The 17386-nt window shown below is 36.4% G+C and overlaps 1 protein-coding gene across 1 annotated transcript in view; it reads right to left on the reverse strand.

The window, feature by feature from the left end:
- Window positions 1–1454: 1454 nt before the first annotated feature.
- The window catches only part of WDR88 (WD repeat domain 88), a 17001-nt gene continuing 1069 nt past the window's right edge, over window positions 1455–17386 (reverse strand). Inside the window, exons 3-12 of the mRNA XM_009881412.1 lie at window positions 16722–16832; window positions 12995–13083; window positions 11102–11165; window positions 10470–10608; window positions 9409–9538; window positions 6708–6892; window positions 5787–5869; window positions 3493–3561; window positions 3042–3134; window positions 1455–1592 (exon numbers count right to left, since the gene is read on the reverse strand). Coding sequence (XP_009879714.1) covers window positions 1455–1592; window positions 3042–3134; window positions 3493–3561; window positions 5787–5869; window positions 6708–6892; window positions 9409–9538; window positions 10470–10608; window positions 11102–11165; window positions 12995–13083; window positions 16722–16832 — 1101 coding nt within the window. The remainder of the gene's footprint in view (window positions 1593–3041; window positions 3135–3492; window positions 3562–5786; window positions 5870–6707; window positions 6893–9408; window positions 9539–10469; window positions 10609–11101; window positions 11166–12994; window positions 13084–16721; window positions 16833–17386) is intronic.

The following is a 17386-nucleotide window of genomic DNA, read 5'->3' on the forward strand; positions in this document are numbered from 1 at the left end:
ATTAAAACCGGAATTCTTTTCCCCCTGTTTTTCTCAATTTGGGAAACAGAGGATTCATTCAAAAGAAGATCTCCAACCTATTCACGTTGCTAACGCCAAATGAATCGGCCTCTATAGAGCAACTGCTTTTTTTCCTGTTTCAGGAAAAAAATTGGAGCTTTGCTTTATCCAGCTGAAAAGGGTAGAGAAAGAAACACCACTTTCAATTCTAATATAAGATTAATTATTGTAGGACTAATATTTTCTAACATACAGAAATTATTTCAGTATTAGTAACTACATTAAAGCCAAATTAATTCAGCTATAAAACACGCATATTTTATGTGATCTGTTTTTAAAAAAGCCAAAAAATGAGGAGCATAGACACAGCATTTTCTTTTAGCCCCTGTAACAAAACAATAATATTTAACTAAAGAGTAAAGAGGTGTAAAGAATGCTGGAAAATAATACAATTTATCACCTAATACTACTCAAAGCCATGAACCTGTAAAAAAACCCATACTATTCCCTAGAAATATTTTTCATTTAACCTTGGATTCACGTGTAATTGTTGCTACATAATTCAGATAATTTAAACAAGGGGAAAAGAAAAATAATCTACCTACTTAGACTTCTTTGCATTCCACAGCTTGACTGCACTCCAGGCTGTCCCATCCCCAGTTCCAACTATTTTCCCCCCTTTAAGTTCCTTTTAGAAAGAAATGTTGAAAAGGTTGAAAACACTATTTTTAGGAAAAAGGATTCCAAACATTTTGAAACACTTAATCTTTTAATAATTGACGTTTTCACGTACAGCGAATAGATGTAATCCTTGCAGGGTCCCTCCTAAGAAAGGGCAGACCAAATACCATGCTCCTTGCTGGAGGGAGCCTTCATTACACAGAACTAATTGGTGCTGCATCATGTCAGACATGACCCACAACCTTCTCTCAATGCCTGCAAGCTCCTTTACAAAATTTTTGTAAGGGGTATGGCAACAAGTTAGAAAAAAGTTCACGGACTTACTCAAAAAACTTCCTGATGTCCACTGACAGCAAAGATTCTATGCTTGCCATGGTAAAGAAGAATGGTTTATTTAAAGAATAGAAGGAAACCTGTCAATAATTTACATATCCACATATTTTCTTCAGCAAATTGGACTTGGAACTAGTGTATTCATTTAAAATTGTTTAAAATCTCCCAAAGGACAAGCACGTAATTTTATTCTCTAGTACCACGCAGCATAAATCAGATTTCTACTCCTGTGGATTTTATTCTTTACCCAACACATCACAGCTATTTAATGGGTTAGTACAATGCATTTTGGTACAATGCATTTTATTACTCTTCATACAGAATACTACAGTAGGGCAAGGTTAGAGGAAAGTCTTAGCTTTATATGTGTATCACATAAAGATGTACAGACACTCTATTTACGCTTACATGTGGTAACATCCCAAGACTGCTAGATTAATTTAAAGATCAGGAGAAACAGCAGGTGGCAATGGCAAAATTTGTCTCACTGGAGAAGACAGACGACAGAACACACACCTGGATATCATTTCAGAATCACTACGTTGCAGGCATAAGAAAGGTTTTTCACATTCTTCACACTGGTGTAAATACAACAAAAAATGGCATTTCAGTTAATCATCTGCAGTATTTCACTCATGAACGTACAGCTCTATACACACACAGAGATACACGTATCTCGACCTGAGTGCGTATAGCTGTCCTAAACTTGACTCAGAGAGTGCTGCTCAAAATTCATTCCTGTGATGAATGGTTTGGAGGTTTTTGCCTGAATTAAACTATATTTTATGTGAAATCTATTTTATTTTTTTCAACTAATACCGTATCATGCTTTACTATTTGGGAGGCTTGATGGGTATCCAGCTTTTAGTTGTTTTGTCTTGGTGATAATCACTAGGTGGTTTGGCGCTTTTTTTGTTTCCCTTTTTTTTACCTGACCACTATCTGACTAAAGGAGAAATGTAGAAAGAAAAAATAAATAAAAAAAAAAAGAAAGGAAAATTAATACATAATAATAATTTTAGACTAACTATTAACCCACTGCAGTCAGTACAGAGAAGTTTTTCTGCTGACTACACACATACTTACGAAGTTTAATCCACTTCTATCAGAGTCAACGTAACATTTATTCCCAGTTCACTACTTGTGAAACTATTTACATAAAATTTGAGACATTTTTCTAATTGTTTGGTATGCTTTTAAGTATTGCTAAAATGCACCAAAAAATCTTTTCCTGTACCAATTTTATTCTCAAATTTCTGTTAATTGATACTTTTAGGAACGTACACATTTTCACTGCTGGCACATTTATAAAACTTACTTAAAAGCTTAAAAAGCTGTACGCTGCTTTTGAATACCTGCTATTCAACAAGAAAATCTCATTAAAATATTATAGAAATAATTTTAAAAGTTAGTTCTTTTTCATGCAGTTTCACTTAATGGTTATTGACAGGGCGAAAAATACACACAAGATCTTTCAAATCCACTACCAAAACCAATTAAGGGATGGTAACAAAAAGCATGTTTCAATGGCATTAAGCTTGTTAATGTTCTTATTTCCTAACATCTATTTATAATTTATGTTTTAGAAGACACAGAATACATACAGTCCCAGCTATAAAAAGACACTCCTCAGAATTCATATAAGCTGATTTATGTCCAGGAGCACATGAATATTACCTGCCTTGGTTTAGTAATACTCCTATATAAGTGGCCAATTACTCTGCAGAAGCATCCATTGTAGAAAACCAAAATATGCTTATTTTTAAAAGTACACATATGTGGCTCTGTTTTCTAAAAACAAAAATGCACCTGTATATGAGAACTGGTGTCCCTACCAAAATCAATTTTAAAAAGAACTGTTATTGCTACATCCCACTCCCCAAAAGGGATTTGACAATCTCTGCTAACAGAGAACAAACACAATCAGTTTGTGTTTCCAGCCTGGAAATCTGACAGCTTTCCTTTAACATTCAAATTTTCTTTCTGAATAAAGTATGAGGTGTGGTTAAAAAACAAAGCAATAGAACCTGAGCAATTTTTGAGCCACTTGCTTTTCTGCTTTCTGTCACTGAAGGAATATGATCCATCTTTTCAATATTCCACAATCTCAAAGTAGAATCCTGAAAAAAAGATGCAATTATTTTGAGGTATTTGCATATTGCAAAAGAGTGATTTACATCATTTCCATAAGTATGAGCGCTAAACTCTCTCACATTTAAATATCATGTCTTTGGAAACAATCTTTAGCAATCTTAAAACTGCCTGCACATTTGAAAAGAACCAAAAATAAACATACTTATCAAATTCTTTTAAAGATTTTCTATAATTACTGGAGGTAAATACTGATTATAACTTAGCACTTTTATGAACAACTTCACCGTTGTTAAATTTCATCCAAAAAAGCTGAAAACAAGGGATGAAATCTTCACATCCATTTATAAGCTAACTCCTGAAACCACATCAGGAATTAATGATTACCTTTGAGGCTGAAAGAATCCACTTCTTGTTTTTGCTCATCGCAACATCTGTTACCCAGTCCCAATGACCCTACAGTAAAGCAAAATTTAACTATAACACAAGGAAAAAAACTTTGTTATTTTTATTATAATAAAAATACTATTTTTACCATAAATCCATTTTGAAATGCAGCGAGAAAAACTCTTATCTAGACTGCCTCATGTGCAGTCAAGAAAAAAACTGCCACTGTGAAGTCCATACTTTCCTACATATACCTGAAAACAGTGGCTGTTACAATCTCTGGCAACCAGACCACCAGCTGTAGCACTCAGAAGGATGACAGCTACGCAGTTACAGGTTTAAGCTCCATTTAAGCACAGGTCTTTTCTATAAAGTAGTTTAATAAAGAATTGTAAAGAGAGATTTGACTTCTAATATTTATTACCTAAAAAAAACTTGTGGCTATTTATCACATGATAACAGAGGGAAGAGCTGTGGGAAGAGACAGCAGCTTCCCCCCATTTTAAGGAAAGGAAGGCAATTCTGAGAGCCAAGTCAAGCAGCTGTATGGGATATCTTCCTTCTGACAACAGCAGTACAGCTGGTCTGAGGTTAACAGCACTGAGTTGGCATGAGAATAAAAACAGGTTAAAATCTAAAATGAATTATTGATTCCAGCTAGGGAGCTTATTCAAACAGGAATGCTATTAACAGATACAATTCCTAGAGTTTAGGAAGGCATGGTGTCATTTTGATAGACAAATGCCACACATGAGAAACACAATAAAAAGATGAACATATATTTTTCCAGCACAGAGTAGTCATCAAATATCCATACATGAAACATGGGTTTTATAGCAGACTCTTTAAAATGTGGTTTTAAATTTAGTCATGAGCCCAGAATATAATTACACCAAGGCACGGGTACTAAACTGGAATTCTCCATAGTTACAAAGATTTAAAGAGATGCCTTCTTTTCTACGGGAAACTGAGTTACAGTGATTGCTGTGAACCGGGAAATCTGCAGTAGCTGTATTATGTAAAGGCCCGGTGCCAGTGGAGAATGTTTACTGTTACTGCTCAAAAGGTTTAATTGGTACCGTTCCAATTCCAGAGGGTAGGTAAGCTTAATTTAAGGTAACGAGTGTGAGGCACAGGCTTATGAGCTCTCCTATATGAAGGTGTTATCCTGACTGCAACAACAGTTGAAAGCTACTTTTAAGCCCAAGGTTTTGAAGGAACGTGGTCTTTTTTCAGATCTTCCATGTGGGTTTGTTCATTAATGTTTTAACTAAGCCTTGGATAGCGTATGCAGTAAGAAAAAAAACGAAGTCCATTAAAATCATATTTTCATAAGATAGGAAAGAGCCAAGGTTGCAAATCTGAACTCTGACATTGCTTGACTTCTGTGAAATTAGTATTTGCAAAATGCACACACATAGCTTTATGAATACTGTTACTACTTTTCTTGACCCTTATGTCTGGTCATTAGTTCAAGTCTTGTGGATTGTTTCCATTAAAATAAGAAACAAATGAAAGGTATCATAATACAATATGGTATGTTTGCAAAAAATAGAGTCATGATGGCACAAAAAATACCTAATGAGAATTGGACTGTTTTTTTTTTATTTTATGCAGGAATGAATTACTGCATCAAATTTTGGGTAATATTACCATGGATATGGAAGAAAACAGGAGGGCTAGCTCTAAGCAGGGACAGCTAAATACTAAGTAGCCACCTCATTTACAGAATTGTTCATCCTAAAAAGTACTGTAACACGGTGGACCACTTCCTCGTCACTATAAGCAGTAATTTAAACGATGTAACCTAGGAACTGAGCTAAGCTTGACAGCTTATATTCAACACCGATATTTACTTTTTAGTAATGCTTCCCTTTTAAATGTACTGTTTTCTGTGGACGTAAGCAAGCACATAAACATGCAGATATGCAAGAGTGTGGCATTTCAAAATGAGTATGTACACTACCCAGGCTCTTGTTACTTGCTGCTAGAAACTCTCTCCTAAAACATAGGTACAAAACTCCATTCAATATAATCCTTAAATGAGTTGCATAAAAAGAAATGTAATAGCTTATTAACAACTGACTTGACAAAGGTAATATCTTTATAGCTAATTGTATGAGAATATACCGTTCTGGGAAATTAAACGGCACAAATCCAGGATATATTCCTGCCTGTATCTAAAAAGGAATGGGCAAGAGTATTTGTCAGATAATGAAACATACAATGCTTTTAAACCAGCAATACATTTTACACCTTCTGATCAAACTAGTGACCAAATGAGAGCTCGGTACCTTTAAGCTTAGCTTTTTACAGCCTGCCTCTGTATCCCATATAGCTATAGTTTTGTCATATCCGCCAGACACAACAAGTGATGCTGAAATATAAAATCAGAATACTATTATTTTATCTTTGCTTTGTCATACAGACTGATAAAAGAGGCTCCTTCTAACAGTTTCAGTGCAGTAGCAGTTTGCAGCAACACTAATTTCATGTTTTGGGGGCACTCAGAGTTGTCTATGATCTAGTGAAAGTAGTGAGACTAGGGCAGTAAGAAAGAGCTCCCCACTACCCCCAGATACGGGTAAACTGGAGAGTCTGTTTCTTCCTCCTATTCTCCTCCTATCTATCCAAGCATCAAGGAGATGTCAAGTGCCAGGTGCCAAATTGTCTTGCTATAACTCATATATATCATCTACTTTGAACATGGTAATTTACATGCTCCATCAGTATAGCTGAGAACAGCCATGAAGTTTTCCACAAGTACATTACTAGCACGTGTTGTTTGGGCTGTGAAGTAACATTACTTTTGGGTGTACTAACAAAGAAATACACATTTTCCTAATTATTACAGATCAGTACAGTATTTACTGAACATGTTTTTTCAAGGAACTAATGTTAGGAGAATAACCACAAGTGCTAAGTTAATCTTCTGACATCGTATTGTGCTTTTACTCCATTATGATCTTTTTATTATATCTCTTGATGGGTATATCAATTAAGCAAGTGTTCCTGTTGCCTGGTTAAGACAGAACACAGACCATCAACTTCAATTTACTTATTTACATGGACATCATTTTCTCAGAATTAAACATGTTATCTTGGAAATGATGAATTAATTACCTACATGATTAGAGTGGTCACTTGTGGTTCATCTATGATGTCCTATACATAGGTACTGAGATACATCATGCACTAGTATTAAGATAACTCACCATCTTGGCTAAAAAGGCAGGAACTAACAGAGCCCTCATGTCCTTGGCTCAAGGAAACAGGTTCATGACACCGAAATTCTCCTGTCTTTATGTCCCATATTTTTAAGCTTTTGTCCCAGGATGCTGTACACAAGTAACGACCATTAGAGGTAAAGCAGCAATCTGAGATAGCATTGCTGTGTCCCCTGAAACATAGATAAAAACCACAGGAAGAGTGAGCTTTTGTAAGCATTATAAATCTTTCAAAGAGCCTCCTGCTACATTGAGCACCCTGTCCCCATCCAAAAAAGCACCATAGGCATATTCTGAGTTTTAACCATATGCATAGTTCTGTAATGTCTCTGGAGCTGCTTACAACCTCACAGCCAGCAGGGCCTTAAATCCTTTATTGGATTAGGTAATTTTGCAGGATTGAACCCTAGCTGTTAAGTGGCAAGCGACTAGCTTTTTTTGTTGTTGTTGTTGAACGCATCTTAAGGAGAAATTGTTCAGCAACTAAAACACAACCACATTTTAGTAAAAGCAAGTTACAAAAAAAGCCACTCCTTTTTCATTAAAGAAATAACATGCATCTATCTTGGTATGTAAATTTCAAATCAAACATTTAGAGGAAAAGATTAAACAATTCTGTATTAAAGTCCAATTTTGGAAGCAGTGATACCCATGAGAAAAGAAGCCTGGACGTTCCAGAACTGGGTGAGGACTCCAGTGCTTCCTGAAATCTACAGTGGGGAAAGGATTACGAGCATCTCTTACAGGAAACAATGCTGTAATCACTGCAATTTAAAAGAAACATTAAAATGTTCCAGATTGAATTTCCCATCCAAAGTAATTCCTAATCCCTCAAAGACAATTTTATTACAGTGTTTAAAGGCAGACTCTCTCTCTGATTATTGTTTTAAGAATTCAAAGCTAAATTGGTTGAGTTTATTTAAAATCATTTATATTTTTAACAATTGATGTGACATCTCCATCGTTGCATACTTCCTTCTTAAAATGATAACAATATCCTAAATTGACATAATGTTTTTACTGTATTACTGACTTCAGTGAGAGATGTAAGAGTTTAGCACGTGAAGGCTCAGGAGAGCATACCGAGCGAGGCTTCTGGCACTGGGCACGACCTTCTCCAAAAGCATGTAAGGAAAAATGATCTGGAAAAGACACCTCTGTACTCAGAGAGTGGCCATAATTGGTTCACCGAGAAAATGAAAGTACAGATTGAATTGTGGTTCACAGCATCTGTCCCGAATCCAGTCCTGTTTCATACTTCCATTAACAATGTAGATAATGAGCTGGAGTACAGATATGAAATGAAGCCAAAGAGTCTGCAGTTATGCAAGGCAGAAGATTCAAATTCAAAATTATCTTCACAAATCGAAGAAATTATCAAGAAAATAAAAGGGTTATAGCAGTCTATAGGACAGAATGTGTTGTCACTGCAATTTGTAGGAGTCTTATAGTGTTTAATCAATTATCTGTGTGCTGCTTGATCAGATCAATTTTGTCAAGTCTGACATTCTGTACTAACATATGAATAATCAGCTGCACAGATAAGGGGTGGGAACAGTGGACTACATCACAGTTCTCCAAAAAAAGGATGCAAGACATATTGACTCCTCTTCACCATCATACTGTCAAAAGAGTAAATCTCATCCCAGGATGTGTGAACGTCCACACACACTTCCACAGAGAAGCATGTAATAATAATTAATTTATATTTTCCAGTTAGAGGGAATACTGTTTACATTACAAGGCCATATAATTCAAGAAAAATGTGGGCGAATTGGAAAGATCTCAGAGATCAACACCAAGAATTATCAATAAAATAGGAAAATAATAATTAAATTAATAAGGATGGCGTAATCTACTGAAAAGATAACTCAGCAGATATAACAGAAGTTCTTGTATATGTATAAAAACATAGAAGAAAACAAGGGAATAATCTGATCTCCATGTCTGCAGCGGATATAAACAGAAACATGTGAGCTTAAGCTGCAGCCAAAGTAGTCCACCCTAGGAAAACCTTTCTAATGATCAACACAGTGAGGCAATGGAAAAGATCATTTGGAAACCTGTGAGGTCCTCACTGGAGCTCAGCAGGAGCAGAGTGCACCGTCCTGTGGTTGCCGTGAGGCCCATGGATTTTATGAAGGGCTAAAGTGATCTGGTTGCAGTGCAAAGCCTAATGATTACAAAATATTCTATAAGAACTCATGATTAATTATCAGTTCCCAACATCTAGATATATTTTCTCCTTTTCCTCTGTATTATTTTTACTTCACTCCATAATGTTTTTAAAGACTTCACTATTCCAAATAATATTTTATCTCCTCATCATCAATGATTACACATTTTTCCTAATTAGCAGAAATTAGAACATGAAGTTTACACTGCAGTACCATATTGCATATGCTATCTTCTGCCTCTATATATACCCAAGAACCTAGGAGCTCTAAAAAAATAGCAGTAGAAATGCTTACAATCATCAAAATATGATTTTTCAATTATTTACAGCAGGAAGCTTAAGTAGGGCATTTTATTCACGGTTTCTATAAATGTCATTTGCTTGCGTATTACCTTGTTTCATTCAACAATTATTGTTCATTTTCTCTAGTACAAATCTTAGCATAAATTTCACTGGTAATTGCAAAAGATGCAAATAATGCCATGCATAATTAACTATAGTATTGTTTCTTACTCATTAATTGTAATTGAGGTGGATCGTGTTGTCATATCCCAGAGCTTTATGATCTTATCGTATGATACTGAAGTCACTCTTTGGTTATCAGGGTGAAAGCAACATCTTGTGATTGTACTTTTGTGATGACCTATACAAAAAACATCAAGTGAGACTATTAGTTATTCTGAATAATTACACTTGAATCTCAGAACGCAGGTCTAAAAGGCAGAACCACCCATAACATCTATGCATCAATCTGTTTCCAAAGCACTGTAATTTCCAAATTGCTGTTTCACTGGCTAGGACACCTCCTCACCGACCTCTCTGCGAATGAGAGGCCTCACCGTTACTGCAGGCAGTAGGAACTACGAACCTGTGCCCAGGCGCTCAGCACACACAGTTCACGAAAATTCACATGCTGCCCTGTAGTAACTTATTTCTCTCCTCCATTCCTGAAAATAAGTCTGGAAGCGTGGCCCCATGATGCCAGTGACAGCCAACTGCTCAGACTCTGAGGCAGCACTTTAGCAGGTAATTATACCTTAATAATACAAATAGCTCCACTAAAATAATGTAAACAAAATATGTCCTGGTAGTGTCACCTAACTGAGACAGTTCTAATGAAGCTATTTCAATCCATTTGCTGCACTTTTTATTTTTTAACGCAAATGATTTTACCATCAGACTTTGATTCACGGGAGCACATTAACCATATGCTAATTTAGCATTTGTAAGACTGCTCATATATTTAGAAGCTGATTCTGCAGGAATGGCAAACTCCTTGACCTGCAGCCCACAGTGGAAGACTCGTGGGACTGACATCTCACTACTGCAATTACCTTCAAAAGAAAAGTATACTTCAAAAAAGAATCACTGTTGGTCTAATTTTGGCCCATTATCTTCTTTTTATAAACCTATTCTGAAAAATACTGGGTTTAATGTCTTACAGATAACTTTCTTTTGCCTTTCTCTAAGGATATTTGAACTGAACTGAATTAATTAATTTTCTAATTTTTTCATAAGAAATAAATAAAAAAATAAGAGCTGCATAAACAAGATGTAAAAGTGATAAGTCTTACCTTGAATATGTGACACTGCTGTTGCACTTACTGCATCAAAAACATATATGGTATTTTCTTTGTCTGAACCTGATACCACATATCTACCATCACAAGAAATATTACATGAAGTTACAATGCCTTCATGTTCTACTGTCCACTAAAGAGAAAACGAAAGGTTTTAGAAACATGCTTGAGGGTTAGAGAGAGTTTTACAACAGACTTTCTATAACCTGTAAGCAGGTTCAGCAAGATGGCTTTTGATATTACTTTGTTTTGGTGAAAGCTGATAGATGCCTTTATATCCAATTTTTCTATTTCTGCATTAGCAATAAACTTAAAATTAGACAAAGGCACCCTGTTCAAATCCTAAAATGTTAATTTAATCAACCTTAAATGTATCTTCTGAGAGAGGTTATTATTATCATACCTTTTTGTATCTGAAATAACTGAGACCTGCTCATCAAGAGACTTACCCAAGATCAAGCAATTATCAGTACCAAAAGTAGGACAAAAAATCAAGCCTACCTACCTTAACTATATTGTATTGGTCTAACAAAGAATGCTTTGTTTCCTTATTTATCAATAACAAAGCAATAAATCTGAATTTTACAGTTGTACCTTCTGCAAGATGGATTCAAAAGGATACATACAAGCATTTTTCCTGTTTCCATATCCCAAGTCTTGACAGTGTTATCATATGATGATGTTACCACTCTAAAAATGATGTGAATGAAAACAGCAATCAACGTTTTCACTTAAAAGAAGGTATTTAAAGAATAAATGACAACATTTAATTCTAACAATGATTTTACATCCTCACAACCACTAATTTAAAACAGATTTTTAGGGGCTACAGCAAAAAGTACTGCATAGCTTAGTTGAAGAAAGGATTGTTTATATTTCAGATAATAATAAAAATGTCATATATGTAATTTTCAGGATAAGCAGTCAACTCAATTTCATTTCATCCATAACAAGATATTTAATTATTTCTAACGTTAGAATAATTTTACAGCCATTATGATGTCTTTTCTTTAATGAATGTGAAGTGCTCTTGTCAGTAAGGTTTTTCAGATTTTCAGTGGTTACGTTGCTGGGTAACCCTCTACCACAAACACTGCTCTGCACAAACACAAAGCCACATTAGACAACAAAGCTATTCAATAAGTTTACTAAAACTGGCAGGCTTCCATGAAATGGGAGGTCAAATTTTTTTCCCTCACATAGTTTTACTGAAATATTCCCAAATATCTAAAGTAATATTTATATTGAATGTCACTGGATGTGACAAACATTTTTAGTACCATTGTGGCTTTTTATTCTGATAAAGTTCATAAACTGCCACTTTAATGCATTTTGCCTAAAAACCTCAATGCATTAACATCCTAACAACTAAAAATACAATTATATTCTTAAAATCTTTTTATTTTCCCCATCTGTGTATACTTCCTGCAACCAACACAATCTCTGTTCCTAAACAGAAACACGTAATGCAAAAGACCACAGGAAGTTTGTGAACCGGCAGCATTTTTGATTGGAGAGCGGTTTCCAGGGCCTTATACAATGGCATTTTACTTGCTGTTTAGCAATTTTCAAGAATATAAAGAATTGCCATAGACAGCATAGCACGTGTGCTATTCAGTGATCAAAAACCTAATCTGTCAACTCTACAATCTGATGAAAATGTATTTAAACTATGACTTAATGATAAAATATGCCAGAAACAGTATCTCTGGAGGCACTGCATGACCTACTTAACTGAATGTTAATATATGCTGCAGTTGTTTTAATTATTGTGTCCACTGATTGACATTGGCTTACGATGTATTTCTTCTTTAATTGACAAGACAGGCTTAATGGACAGGCTATAGAATATTAATAAACAATACAGGCAGAAGAGAACTTTTATGAAGGTATAAATCTCACTGACAGATGAACCCCCAAACCTTGGCTAATTCAATGTTGTTCTTTTATACAAGTGATGTATATTTATATACCCCTTTCATAACATAGGTCAGAGATAGACTTACAGCGCCATATAACTCAAGAACAGTATTAGACAAGTCCTTTGCCCTGAAGGAGGCCATAATCTATCAGACTATTCCAACAGGCAATTTAGACAATTAAGAGATTCCTGTTTAATTCAGCAGACGCCATATGCAAAACAGAAAAGATTTAAGAGCTCCTGTACAAATTGAAAGTGAGAACAAGGTGAGACTTATGGTAGTTCACGTGGATGGAGGAGTCTGGCAGTAAACAGTCTGCATAAATGGAAGTGCAAGGATGGAAAGAAGTAGGAGTGTATGGAGGAAGGCAGATGTAAGACAAAATTATTACAGAATGACTTACCATGGAGCACAAAAGTAAGCAAAATAACTTTGTCTTTGATGTAGTACAAGTTAGGAAACTATAGGAAAGACTGAAAAAGCAACTTAATTTGTCCTAAATTCTGTACTAAGTGTTTCCACATGCATTGAAATTGAACCTTGAAATCACACAAACCATCACTTTTTTTAGAATAAATTAAGATAGAAAATGGTCACCTTCTGTCATCAGGAGTCAAGTTGCACTCAGAAATTGGGGCAGTGTGTTCTTCTTCAAAAACTTGAATAGGAAAATCTTTCTCGACATCCTTGAATAAATCAAATGAGTTTGATTAGCAAGTGTTTTGCTAAATTGTAAAAAAAAATACAAAGCATCACAAAATAAAGAAAAACAAAACTTGTGAACTCAGCAAAGTTAGTCTTTAGTTACTCTTACAATCTCAGACTCTCTATTCCTTCTATTCATTTCAAGACTGACTTGAAACAGAGTTCTTAATCTGTTGCAGCCAGGCTTCTATTTATCTCCTTCCCATCACAATAGTTTTCACCAGAAATTACTTGAAAAGAGTCCTCCTTAGACTCTCACATCCATGTTCATACAAAAATCCTGGGAAGTCTTTCTTCCTAAACTAATATATGGCTTTCCATTTTCATTCACATAGCTAAAACTCATACTCTCAAGGCCTGCCACCCCTGTATCAATTACTGCAACATCATTTTCTTCACAAATGCATTCCCCCCTGCTTCTATCCGTGTTCAATGCTCTTCCCTTCACAGTCCGTATTATGTCATTCCCTCTGTGTTCCTTCATTGATCCCTCATTCTCAGCCGCCAATACAAGCCTGTTGTCCTCAAATACAAAAATCTTTGTGATTCATCCCAGACATCATCTCCCTTCTGCCCTACCTTTGATGCTAGCTTTTGTCACTCCGTTGTTTTCAAAATTTATGAGTTCCCCTTTGCTGTCCTTCACATTTTGAAAGAGTCACCTATAAAACCTGGAAATCTCTTTTATAACACAAAATCCCACTAAAATGTCCATTTTGTGATTCCTACAACAGCAGATCGTTGAAGTGCTGAGATGATGACCCACAGTGCATTACTGGTTCATTTATCATAGAACCATTTAGGTTGGAAAAGACCCTTAAGATCATCCAGTCCAACTGTTAACCCAGCACTGCCAAGTCCACCACTAACCCATGTCCCTCAGCACCACGTCTGCTCATCTTTTAAATCCCTCCAGGGATGGCGCCTCCTCCGCTGCCCTGGGCAGCCTGTTCCAATGCTTGGCAACCCTTTTGGTGAAGAAATTTTTCCTAATATCCATCCTAAACGTCCCCTGGCACAACTTGAGGCCATTATATTTCTCCATTATCTTCCATCTACTTAGTCTGTTACACAGAGTTTTACGTGATTTCAGGAAGGGACTATCTTTTTGTCATATGTGTATAACGTTCAAAGCATAGCAGAGTCCTATCCCATGAGTAAAGCCTTTAAGTTCTTTAGTAACACAAATCAAATTACGCATCAAGTCTTACAACTGGATCACAGTCCCTGACTGTAACCATCAAAACAAAAAAACCCCAGGACTTCAGAGTAACTCACACATCAGAGTATCACAGGATCAGTCATCATACCTTCATCTAGGTAAATAATCTTCTATTTCCATGATTAGCCCAATTATTTCAGTTAGATTTTTGTTTGCATAAGTACCGAGAGGTTTCAGAATCAGTCTGGAAGCAGGCAACATAAACTCCATTCGTGGTGTATGTGTTCTTTCATTTGTCTTCAATATGAGAATAAAATCTTGCATCCCTGACTACCCACCCCCGCCCTTCTAACATCAGCTGGCAAGTCTCAGACCTAGAGCTCTTCCTGACAAGGGCTTTCACTTGGAAGGAGCTATCCTGCCTACTTGGCGGCTCTCGCTAACAGAAAAAAAATGGAGCGAAAGTAAATTCATTTTACACTTTTTCACTTACTTTCTGAATGTGCAACCTAACAACTGACACTAGAATCATTAGGAATGTCTCTAAGACTGAGGGGAAAAAAAATCCAGATCAAAGTTACCATATGTTCTTCTATTTTTCTGAGTCAAAAAAAGCCTTGCAGTCACAACTGCCCTTCTAGACTTATCTACCCTTTGTTTGCTGTGCGCCCTATAAACCTTTGTTTTCCAAAAGATGTGTGGACTGTCAGTGAGATACTGTCTGTTCTTAAGAGGGACTTCAAGTGCTTTCTCAGTACACTCAATCATTTGCTATCTACTGTTTCAAAGGGGAAAAAAAAAAAGGAGAACCCCAAAGTGAAATTGTCAGGGTTAGCCTAGCCCCATGTGACCTAGTCCTCCGTGCTCTCCTGAATTCTAATTGCTTCAGCTGTTCCGGCAGAGGAGGAAATTAGGCTTGTCCAGACAAAATTAATCTTATCAAAATAAATGACCATAATCTTGCATATACATTGCTATCAGAAAGTTCCAAATACTCAGGCAAATACTTTCAGATAGATTCTGGAAAATAAGTATTGCTCAATAAGTGTTGAATGAATCTTTCTTACATAAAAATTACAAAGATAAAATTTCTTAGACAGATTAACCCTTCCACACTTCAGGCAAGTGGCAGATTATAGCCTTTCCAGCAAAAAGAACACTCATGGATCGACTGTGCTTAAAAACAATTAATGGATTATCTTCTTATTTTCAGGCCTTGATTTCAGTTTACTTATATGTAAGACAGCTAAATAACATTTCACAGAAGACAAAAATACAAGTTCCAGGTCTGAGTTCAGACAGAGCAGGAACATTTGGAACTGTCAATCTGGCAGTTATTAAACTGTAAATGTCATGACTAACACTCTGAAGTACTTTTTTTGTTCTCCTATCTACAACATTTGCTTAAGATCTCCACGTGTTTCTTTACTTTGGAACTGATCATGAAAAGATGGGAGTTTTTTCATTCTATACTTCCTGTTTTCTTGGATCTAGCCATCTGTCCAGAGCTCCTGGATAACATAATGGTGCTAACGTGAAAATTGGCTGGACTTCTTACACTGTTGGGCTTTTTGGGGTTTTCAGCACATTTGAAAAAAGGTTTGGATTATGGCAGAAACCTAGTACTGCATTGGCAATTAGCCATCACTTTAGATCCCTTATAAAATTATTTCATCTGTATTCATATCATATTAAGGCATTACCATAACTCATTACCAATTCTTGAATCAAGTCATGATAAATATATGCCAGATCTCAATGTCCGCGGTCTGTTGCGCGCAGCTGCATTGTCATTTGCTTGCATGAAATCCAAGGGCTCACATGAACTGTCTGTCCATGGGCTATCTTTTAGACTAAATTTGGACTTGATCTCCCAGGATCTGTACACTTCCCCAGTTCAGATCCCGCCATTGCCCTCCCCAGAGCGGCTGGAATTTTTGGGAAAGCCCAGCTAACTACACAAAACTGGGAGGAGCAAGAAAAAAAAGGGTGCAAGGCAAGATTTAAATAAAAGGAAAAAGCAAGCACCAAGTATGAAAACACCACGGCCGTGCTGATAACAACTGTGTGATCCCTAACTTCTATGTGCCCTCCAAAAACAGCCATATCCATGAAAAAGTCAGAAAAAGGAACTTTCAGGAGAAAAAAGAGTAAGGTTTGTGTATCAACTTACAGTTTTAAAATATTAACAAGCTAGAGCTCTGATTCAGTGTACACTACATGTGCTTACAAGGGTCACCCTTTAACATCAAAGAACATGTTCAAAGTATGAAATAGGAGTTTTACCATTTATCTATGACTGCAAAACCATCTACAGCTTCTATTTTTAAACTTCAGTAAAATATCTTCAGAAGGTTCCTTGATGATTCAGTCAATCACCGTGCCTGTATAACATTCCTTGTTTGATTTCAGCTCTAAGAATTTTTTTAATTTGATGTTGTTGCATTCGTAACATACCCAGAGCTTCACTGTCCTATCGTAAGAGCATGAAAGTATTTTTCTGTCTTCAAAGCAAAAATGGCAGGAGCTCACAGTGTCGCTGTGTCCTCTCAGAATTTTAAAATGGATCTGTAAAGGAACAGAGCAAAGGTTAGGAATATTGTTCCTTCAAATTATTTTTGATGGCTTTGTCCACGAGGGGGAGTATGAAAGCAAAGACTGGAGGAGCATAAAAATGCCAAGTTCCCCTTGTGTGGGAAGAGCTGACATCCTCTGCCTGGGACCAGCTTGGCACAGGGTCACCGGGCCGGGCCTAGAAAGAAAGGTCGACGGATGTGAATTTTATTTTACTAGAGGGGAAGGAAGTTTAGTTTTGTTCCCCAATTATTCTTCCTGTCATGAAAAGCACTATTTAAGTGTCATTAAGTCTCTCTCCAGTCCTTCAAACGCACGTTTCCTCGACTCTGGCCCATCCCAGGGCAGCACATAACCACACAGACCGCACGTTTTAGCCAAGACCGTTACAAATTTTGTCAAAGGTGTTTTGAAAAGGCTTTTCCTCAGTCATTTGGGAGACTTCTCAGGACGGCCCCACACGCAGTTCGTGTGAGCAGAGCCAACAAACCCAGATGGCTGCAGCGTTCACCACAGCTGAAGCGCCAGAGCGCTGCTACACCCGCGGC

Source organism: Charadrius vociferus, unplaced genomic scaffold, assembly GCF_000708025.1.
Source record: "Charadrius vociferus isolate BGI_N301 unplaced genomic scaffold, ASM70802v2 scaffold553, whole genome shotgun sequence".
Classification (NCBI taxonomy): domain Eukaryota; kingdom Metazoa; phylum Chordata; class Aves; order Charadriiformes; family Charadriidae; genus Charadrius; species Charadrius vociferus.